Genomic DNA, 10080 nt, shown 5'->3' with positions numbered 1-10080 from the left:
CCGGTGGAGGAGGAAGTCTCCACCCACAAGTCAAACCAGGAAAATTGCTGTAACGAATAACAGGACCCCGGAACAGCCCGAGTAAATAGCCTAAGTGGCTCGCGAACGAATTTATGACCCCTTAGCTTGGGTCCGGTGACGAAGGCTAAGGACACGCGTACATGTGGCTCAAGAGGGGTTGCGCTCTTAGCCTGGTCGACGCTCGTGCGGGCTATAAGGCCCGCTTTGTCCGAATCCGGGACCTCCGGTACATTGCGGGTGGTACGCGGAGCGAGGGTTTCCCGGATTGACTTTATGGCCACTTTCCAATGCCATCAGCTAAAAAACCCTCGAGTGGCGCATGGCCACTCGAGCATTAGCATTCTTCTACTTTTCGAAGGACGGCTTGAAATCGGAGAAGGGCTTTATTTATGGCTTTCAGCTTTCTTACTTGTAGCTGTTGCCTCGCGACGATTTACTATATGCTGAAAAACTCGGTGGGAACGAACATGCTCCCCCCGTTGAACTGTACGCATAGTTCAATGAAACGAATCGGATTATCTAATGCCCTATGATGGCAGCGCGAATGAGATAAGAATATAAATAATATATTAAATAAGACGAATAAAATATGAAAAAACGCAATCGAACGTAATTATAGGATTAAGCGCTAAACGAGTAAACGATTAATATAATACGAGTAAATGCAAAAGAAAAATAAATGATAAAACGCATAAAATCCTACCGCTAATATAACTACATAAAATGAAGATTTACGTAATTATATACGAACGAATGATAACGCAAAGAATAAAGGAAGAAACGAGTAAAATTAACGCAATTGTTCATGAAATTATTCAATTGGTATCGGAAGCAATCGGAAGGGGGGCAAGCTGCTTCACATTTCGTTTATATACACCATTACTGGTTTTAACTGTGACAGCACGTATGATGTTGTCGGCGCCGGGATGGATCTCCAAGATTCTTCCAAGATTCCACTGGAGTGGAGGCAGGTGATCGTCCTTCAGGATGACAACCGTGCCTTCCTGGATGTCGTGGGATCCCTTCATCCACTTGGTCCGGGTTTGTAGTTGGTGGATGTATTCCTTGGTCCACCTGGCCCAGAAGTCCTGCTTAACCTTTTGTATGTGCTGCCAATTTGACAGCCGATTGCTCGGACTTGCGGTGAAGTCAGCTTCAGGCACACTCGTTATCGCAGTACCAATAAGGAAATGGGCAGGAGTCAATGCTGCGGGGTCGTTTGGATCGGAAGAAAGAGGAGTCAATGGTCGGGAATTTAGGATTCCCTCGATTTCGGTTACGAACGTGGCAAATTGCTCATACGTGAAAAGCTGATCACCGACAACACGCCTTAAATGATGTTTGAACGACTTTACAGCTGCTTCCCAGAGTCCACCGAAGTGAGGAGACAAGGTAGGCATAAAATGCCATGAAATCTTTTTGTCAGAGACAAATCGATTGACCCTCTCATCCTCTCGTAGAACTCTGTGAAGTTCGTTCAATTCGTTGTTGGCACCTACGAAATTAGTGCCATTGTCCGAATAAATGTTACTACAAATGCCCCTCCTCGCGATGAATCTTTTCAAGGCTGCTAAAAAGGCGTCCGTAGTTAGATCGCCCACCACTTCTAAATGGACTGCCTTGGTGGAAAAACAGATAAATACGGCAACGTAAACCTTAACGCGCGTCCGATTTCGATGACGACGTTCTTTGATATAAAACGGTCCGCAAAAGTCTGTTCCAACGTTTGAAAATGGTCTGGATTCGGTAATGCGCGTGGTGGGTAAATTACCCATTAGGTAATTTGTCGTTGGTGGGCTGAATCGAAAGCATTTGATACAATTCCGGATGATTTTTCGGGTAGTGTTCTTACCATCGATTGGCCAGTATTTTTGTCGAACGTTGTATAGGGTAGAAGTCAATCCAGAATGACAATTTCGAATGTGAATATCGCGGATTATCAAATCGGTTATGTGATGGCTCTTTGGCAAAAGTATTGGATGTTTTGTGTTGTATTCTAGATCAGAATATTGCAGTCGACCACCTACGCGAAGTATCCCTTGTTCATCGATGAACGGGTTTAGAGATAATAGTTTGCTCTTAGGATTCAAACCGGCCTTTGATTTAAGAGCTGCGATCTCCTCGGAAAACGCGTTTGTCTGAGTTGACTTAATTATGATTTCGTTGGCGCGTTCTAATTCTTGAATGGAAATGGATCCAGTTTTGCGATTTGTCGGACGAAATCGTAAACAATATGAAATAATTCGGCGTAGACGGTCTATGCATGAATACCGTAATAACAAATCGAATGGTTGCGCACTGGTGACTGTAAAGCATTGTATATTACGCATTTCAGGCGTTTCTGGAGGAGGCTCAAAGCAAGATGCTGGCCATAGCGATTCGTCAGTAGCGAGCCAATCTGGTCCGTTGCACCAGATTTTGCTATTTATCAAAATCCTGGGAGTTGTGCCGCGTGATAACAAATCCGCAGGATTGTCTGAAGACCGAATATGTCGCCATGCGAGTATGTTTGTTTTAGTCTGAATTTCCACAACCCGGTTGGCCACAAAGGTTTTTAATATGTTAGGCGGTTTATGCAACCAATGTAGAACTATGGTAGAGTCTGTCCACAAAATCGTCTCGTGAATTTTGTGGTTCAGACACCTCGTGATTGAATCGTATAGTGACGAAAGGAGGACAGCCCCGCAAAGCTCCAGACGAGCTAAACTGATGGTTTTTAAGGGTGCAACGCGTGATTTTGCACAAAGAAGTCGTACCCTTATATTCCCCGATACGTCAAGGGACCGAATATATATGCAAGCCCCGTACGCCCGCTCGCTTGCATCGCAGAAGCCATGCAGCTCTAATCGTTTGACTGAGGGTTGAGAGACATGTCGCTCAAACTTTAAACCTTCCAAGAGGCTGAGCTCTTCTTGATAATTTGACCATTCAGTCTGGAGGCTCATGGGCAACGATTCGTCCCAATCGACCTTCAATTGCCATAACCGTTGCATTAATATCTTTGCAACGACTGTGACTGGACCGAGTAAACCTAACGGGTCAAAAATCTTCGCGATCGTTGAAAGAATCGTCCGTTTCGTATATGTATGTCGTGGCGTAACGTGAACTTGATAATTTATTGAATCGTCCTTCGGATCCCATGCAATACCTAACGTTTTTACTGTGGTGTCGCCGAAGAATTTTGGATGAATGTCTTCTTCGGAAAGTCCGGATAAGAGGTTTGGGTCGTTTGATACCCACTGCCGAATGTTTAAACCTCCTCGTTTTAATACTAGAATAATGTCGTTACGTAGTCGTAGCGTCTCGTCATAGTTATCTGTGCCGGTTAAAAGATCGTCTACGTATATGTCCTTGGAAATAACCTCGCAAGCCCTTGGGAAATGTATGAATTCCTCAGATGCCAATTGTTGTAAACATCTGATGGCTAAATATGGTGCAGAGGTTAAACCAAATGTTATTGTGTTGAGTTCGAATGTAGTAATTTCGTTTTTGTTATTTCTCCAGATAATCCTTTGAAATTGACGATCTTCAGGACGTACGAGAAATTGGCGATACATTTTTTCTATGTCACCTGATATAACATAGGTGTGCATCCGAAAGCGATTCAATAAAGTAAAAATGTCGTCCTGTATGGTCGGTCCTGTATGTAGCGAGTCATTTAAAGAAATCCCGGTTGTGGATTTAGCCGAACCATCGAATACAACTCGACATTTTGTGGTCGAGCTGGTGGGTTTGATGACGGCGTGATGAGGCAAATAATACCCGTGTGTGTCTTGGTTATTTTTTACCTGTGTCATGTGACCTAAATCAATATATTCGTCCATGATTCGATTGTACTCGGTCCTGAGTTGCGAGTCGCGAGTAAGTTTACGTTCCAAAGACAAAAAGCGATTTAGAGCGTGCGTACGGGATTCGCCGATTAGCTGCTTCTTCTCATTGAACGGAAGCGCTACTATATATCGTCCAGATTTCAATCGTCTGACTGTCCGTTTGAAATGGGACTCGCATTCATTTTCTGAAGGTGAAAAATACGAGTTATGCGGTCCCTCTTCAACCTCCCAAAATTTTTTCATATCAAATTCCACATTTGTTAATAAGGTTTTGTGTGTTTCGCGAATTGATGAAACCGGTGCACTCCCCCCGATGATCCATCCGAATTGTGTCTTTTGCAGTATCAGATCGGACTGTTGTTTAGAACCAATCTCGATCTGACCTATGCTAAGACACGCCAAAGTTGTTCCGGTACCGATTAACATGTCTACATGTGACGGCCGATGAAAATGAGGATCAGCAAGTTGTATATTTGATGGGATGTGCAATTGCGATTTGTTAATTTGACGATCGGGTAACTGACTGGAAATATGTGGAATAATGAAAAAATTGAGAGTGCGATTGAATCCGTTAATGCGCGATTTGACCTTTATTCGTAGCGTTTTGTTCGTTACCGTTTTTAGCTCATTCAACACCTCGATGTTCACACTTCGTTCCTGACTGATTATATTTAATTTTTTGGCAAAAGCCTCTGTAATGAAATTCGCATTTGAACACGTGTCGAGTAACGTACGACACTCGAGAGGCCGATTGTTACAGTCGAAAGCGTGTACAATTGCGGTGGTCATGAGATCATGCGTAGAACTGTCTGTCAATAAGGAAGTGTATGGGAGCTTGTGTGAAACATCGAGATGCTGAGAAAGTCAAGAACTGCACCCGGGTTTCGGGCTGTCGGCACGTTCTTCTCTTTTTTGAAACTGTGGTCTCGAATCTTTGTGCAATCTGGTGTTGTGTGGTAAATTGCAAACTCTACATTTACTAGCATTGCACTGTTCAGCCGTGTGTCCTGGAGCTAAACAATTGAGGCAATGCTTCGCGTTTTTTACTGCTTCTATCCGTTTGTCGACATTCATTTTATCGAAGTGTTTACACTGAAATGTCTTATGATTTCCCTTTTCACAGATTGCACAAGTCGATAGCCGTGTTGTGATTGTCGCGAAGGTCTGTCGTCGATTAAATTTAGGGGACGATGGCGGAGAATATCGGGTTCGAGTTCCCTGATTTTGATGTACCCGATTAGCTGTCTGAAGCCTTGTTACGGGTCTGCTGGGAACATTTCCTTTCGGAGACTGAGGCACCGGTTCGTCCTCTCTCGATTGATGCGATGCGATATGTAGATATTTAAAAACGTCTAGTAATTTTGGCATTTCTGTGTCTGAAAGAGTATGTTCCCAGTTTTTGCGCGTGTCCCTTCCCATACGGGTTACTAAAATACTGATGAGGAGGTCATTCGCGATATCCTCCCAAGTCCGTCCTAACGCTTGAAGGGATCTGATGTGCAGTTGCATATAGTTTACCAAATCTCGGATTGCTTCCGACGAATCGTTTGACATGCTTGGGGTATCCCTCAATAAAGCCGCGTGTCGCAAAACTAATGCGCGTTTGTTATCATAAATCTCCACTAAATGATTCCACGCGATTTCGTAATTCTCGTCGCAAATAGTGAAAGCGCTGATCGCGGTTTCAGCCTTGTCTGTTAATGAGAGTTTTAAGTAATTTAATTTTTGAATGTTACTCAGTCCGGACTGAGAATGGATCATCGTCAAGAAAGCATCCTTGAAGGTGATCCATTTCTCCATTCGGCCATTGAATTTTGGTAAATCTATTTTTGGTAGTTTTACATTCATCTGTGCGGCCTTCGGATATGTTTGACTTTCGTTTGTATTTTCATTATTCGATTGTTTGTCCGGAATGACTTTGAATAAAGCTTGAACTTCTAACGCGGCCGAAAGAACGTCGTCATATTGGTCGATTATTTCCTCGCGCTGTGTTTCTATTTTATCGTAGTCATTTGTCAGGAGAGCTAATTCATCCTGGTTCTGGTTAAATTTATCAAATAATGTACGTAGGCGAATGATTTTTTCATTGAGCTTTAGTTGCTCTCGTGTGGTATTTTGAAATTTCTTTACATAGTTGCTCAGTGATGTCATCTGAGCCTTGAAGTAACAACTTTTTTGGGAAATCGCGCGTATTAATTGCCTTTCGGTCTGCTCCTTTTCCGAATTTGCAGATGCCATTGTTCAAAACCGAATTCGGGATCAGGAAAATCGAGTAAATAGAAGGAAGGAAATTGGTAATTCAATAAACGAGTCTACCTTTGGCTGAACTAGTCTTCGTAGTCGTCAACGGCCGAATAGGTGCAGGAGACGTCTGGATCCGCAGTATACTGGAGGTTCCGCTTCCTGGTTGTTTTTCCTGGATGTGGTTTTCGGGTGTAGTAGCCAACACCAAACCGTTGGTTGATGTATTCGTCTCTGGTCCGTATGCTGCCAAAGACGTCTGGTCCCAAGGTGTGTTTGCAGCTTCCCGTAGAACCGATTTTTTTGCACTTGTCACAGTATGAAGCACGTGACTTAATGTCTTTTAAGTTCTTCACTAGTACCGCACTCCGAAATAGTCACTGGATCCGGCTCGAAGGACCAAAATGTTTTTTCGTGTATAAAAAATGTCTTTATTTTCAAAACTTAACACTTAACAATATGTTGCCTGCTGAATTAACGTTGGGCAACTATTTTACAGAGCCAGTGATCTGGAGCGGTACAATATTTGAGTATTTTTAAATGGGTTTCGAGACAATTCTCCGAATGATGAGATTGTTCTCTCCGAATGGTGAGATTGTTGTCTCCGAATGATGAGACAGTTCTGACTGTTCGCGAATTGAGACTGTTCTCAGAGTGTTTAGCAGTTCTCTCCGAGTAGTGAGATGGTTCTGATTTTCTGTCCCGGGGTCCGTTCGCTGGTCACCTCGGTGGTGTCAAGAAAAGTTCCTAATTTGGGGGTAAAGTCTTTCCTATTCGCTGGTTGACTTGAGGGAGAAGAATCTTCCGGGATAGCCCTCACCGGTGGAGGAGGAAGTCTCCACCCACAAGTCAAACCAGGAAAATTGCTGTAACGAATAACAGGACCCCGGAACAGCCCGAGTAAATAGCCTAAGTGGCTCGCGAACGAATTTATGACCCCTTAGCTTGGGTCCGGTGACGAAGGCTAAGGACACGCGTACATGTGGCTCAAGAGGGGTTGCGCTCTTAGCCTGGTCGACGCTCGTGCGGGCTATAAGGCCCGCTTTGTCCGAATCCGGGACCTCCGGTACATTGCGGGTGGTACGCGGAGCGAGGGTTTCCCGGATTGACTTCATGGCCACTTTCCAATGCCATCAGCTAAAAAACCCTCGAGTGGCGCATGGCCACTCGAGCATTAGCATTCTTCTACTTTTCGAAGGACGGCTTGAAATCGGAGAAGGGCTTTATTTATGGCTTTCAGCTTTCTTACTTGTAGCTGTTGCCTCGCGACGATTTACTATATGCTGAAAAACTCGGTGGGAACGAACACCACCCTATCCTCTATCCTATCCTATCCTCTATCCTATCCTATTCTCTATGCTATCTTCTATTCTATCCTATTCTCTATCCTATCCTATCCACTATCCTATCCTGTCCTCTATCCTATCCTATCCTTTATCCTATCCTATCCTATATCCTATCCTATCCTCTATCCTATCCTATCCTCTATCCTATACTATCCTCTACCTTATCCGATCCTCTATCCTATCCAATTACCTATCCTTTCCTCTATCCTATCCAATCCTCTATCTTATCCGATCCTCTATCCTATCCTATCCTCTATCCTATCCTATCCTCTATCCTATCCTATCCTCTATCCTATCCTATCCTCTATCCTATCCTATCCTCTATCCTATCCTATCCTCTATCCTATCCTATCCTCTATCCTATCCTCTATACCATCCTCTATCCTATCCTATCCTCTATCCGATCCTCTATCCTATCCTATCCTCTATCCTATCCTATCCTCTATCCTATCCTATCCTCTATCCTATACTATCCTCCATCCTAGCCTGTCCTCTATCCTATCCTATCCTCTATCCTATCCTATCCTCTATCCTATCCTATCCTCTATCCTATCCTATCCTCTATCCTATTCTATCCTCTATCCTATCCAATCCTCTATCCCACCCTATCCTCTATCCTATCCTATCCTCTATCCTATCCTATCCTCTATCCCACCCTATCCTCTATCCTATCCTATCCTCTATCCTATCCTATCCTCTATGCTATCTTCTATCCTATCTTATTTTCTATCCTATCCTATCCTCTATCCTATCCTATCCTCTATCCCACCCTATCCTCTATCCTATCCTATCCTCTATCCTATCCTATCCTCTATGCTATCTTCTATCCTATCCTATTCTCTATCCTATCCTATCCTCTATTCTATCCTGTCCTCTATCCTATCCTATCCTTTATCCTATCCTATCCTATATCCTATCCTATCCTCTATCCTATCCTATCCTCTATCCTATACTATCCTCTACCTTATCCGATCCTCTATCCTATCCAATTACCTATCCTTTCCTCTATCCTATCCAATCCTCTATCTTATCCGATCCTCTATCCTATCCTATCCTCTATAATATCCTATTCTCTATACTATCCTATCCTCTATCCTATCCTATCCTCTATCCTATCCTATACTCTATCCTATCCTATCCTCTATCCTATCCTATCCTCTATCCTATCCTATCCTCTATCCTATCCTCTATACCATCCTCTATCCTATCCTATCCTCTATCCGATCCTCTATCCTATACTATCCTCTATCCTATCCTATCCTCTATCCTATCCTATCCTCTATCCTATCCTATCCTCTATCCTATACTATCTTCTATCGTATCCTCTATCCTATCCTCTATCCTATCCTATACTCTACCCTATACTATCCTCTATCCTATCCTATACTCTACCCTATACTATCCTCTGTCCTATCCTATTTTCTATCCTATCCAGCCTCCATCCTAGCCTGTCCTCTATCCTATCCTATCCTCTATCCTATCCTATCCTCTATCCTATCCTATCCTCTATCCTATCCTATCCTCTATCCTATTCTATCCTCTATCCTATCCTATCCTCTATCCCACCCTATCCTCTATCCTATCCTATCCTCTATCCTATCCTATCCTATATCCTATTTCCTATATCCTATCCTATCCTCTATCCTATCCTATCCTCTATCCTATCCTATCCTCTATCCTATCCTCTATCCTATCCTCTATCCTATCCTATCCTCTATCCTATCCTATCCTCTATCCTATCCTATCCTCTATCCGATCCAATACCCTATCCTATCCTCTATCAGATCCTCTATCCTATCCTATCATCTATCCTATCCTATCCTCTATCCTATCCTATCCTCTATCCTATCCTATCATCTATCCTATCCTCTATCGTATCCTATCCTATCCTCTATCCTATCCTATCATCTATCCTATCCTATCCTCTATCCTATCCTATCCTCTATCCTATCCTATCCTCTATCCTATCCTATCCTCTATCCTATCCTATCCTCTATCATATCCTATCCTCTATCCTATCCTCTATACCATCCTCTATCCTATCCTATCCTCTATCCGATCCTCTATCCTATCCTATCCTCTATCCTATCCTATCCTCTATCCTATCCTATCCTCTATCCTATCCTATCCTCTATCCTATACTATCCTCTATCCTATCCTCTATCCTATCCTCTACCCTATCCTATACTCTACCCTATACTATCCTCTATCCTATCCTATACTCTACCCTATACTATCCTCTGTCCTATCCTATTTTCTATCCTATCCTATCCTCCATCCTAGCCTGTCCTCTATCCTATCCTATCCTCTATCCTATCCTATCCTCTATCCTATCCTATCCTCTATCCTATCCTATCCTCTATCCTATTCTATCCTCTATCCTATCCTATCCTCTATCCCACCCTATCCTCTATCCTATCCTATCCTCTATCCTATCCTATCCTCTATCCCACCCTATCCTCTATCCTATCCTATCCTCTATCCTATCCTATCCTCTATGCTATCTTCTATCCTATCCTATCCTCAATCCTATCCTATCCTCTATCCTATCCTATCCTCTATCCTATTCTATACTCCATCCTATCCCATCCGCTATCCTAACCTATCCTCTATCCTATTATATCCTCTATCCTATCCTATCC

At 43.1% G+C, this 10080-nt stretch overlaps 1 protein-coding gene across 1 annotated transcript; it reads right to left on the bottom strand.

Moving 5' to 3' along the window:
- Positions 1-904: 904 nt before the first annotated feature.
- Positions 905-6089, bottom strand: LOC143364295 (uncharacterized; the record flags this gene model as incomplete). Its single annotated transcript, XM_076804723.1, has 8 exons — positions 5085-6089; positions 4729-4964; positions 3713-3864; positions 3170-3445; positions 2912-3052; positions 2348-2497; positions 2049-2200; positions 905-1640 (listed from the first exon to the last, which is right to left on the bottom strand). Coding segments are annotated over exons 1-8 (2848 nt in total), but the record flags the coding sequence as incomplete, so codon positions are not given.
- Between the last annotated feature and the right edge of the window lie 3991 nt (positions 6090-10080).

The sequence above is a fragment of the Halictus rubicundus genome, unplaced genomic scaffold (assembly GCF_050948215.1).
Source record: "Halictus rubicundus isolate RS-2024b unplaced genomic scaffold, iyHalRubi1_principal scaffold0432, whole genome shotgun sequence".
Classification (NCBI taxonomy): Eukaryota; Metazoa; Arthropoda; class Insecta; order Hymenoptera; family Halictidae; genus Halictus; species Halictus rubicundus.
This window is presented reverse-complemented; position numbering and strand designations above follow the sequence as displayed.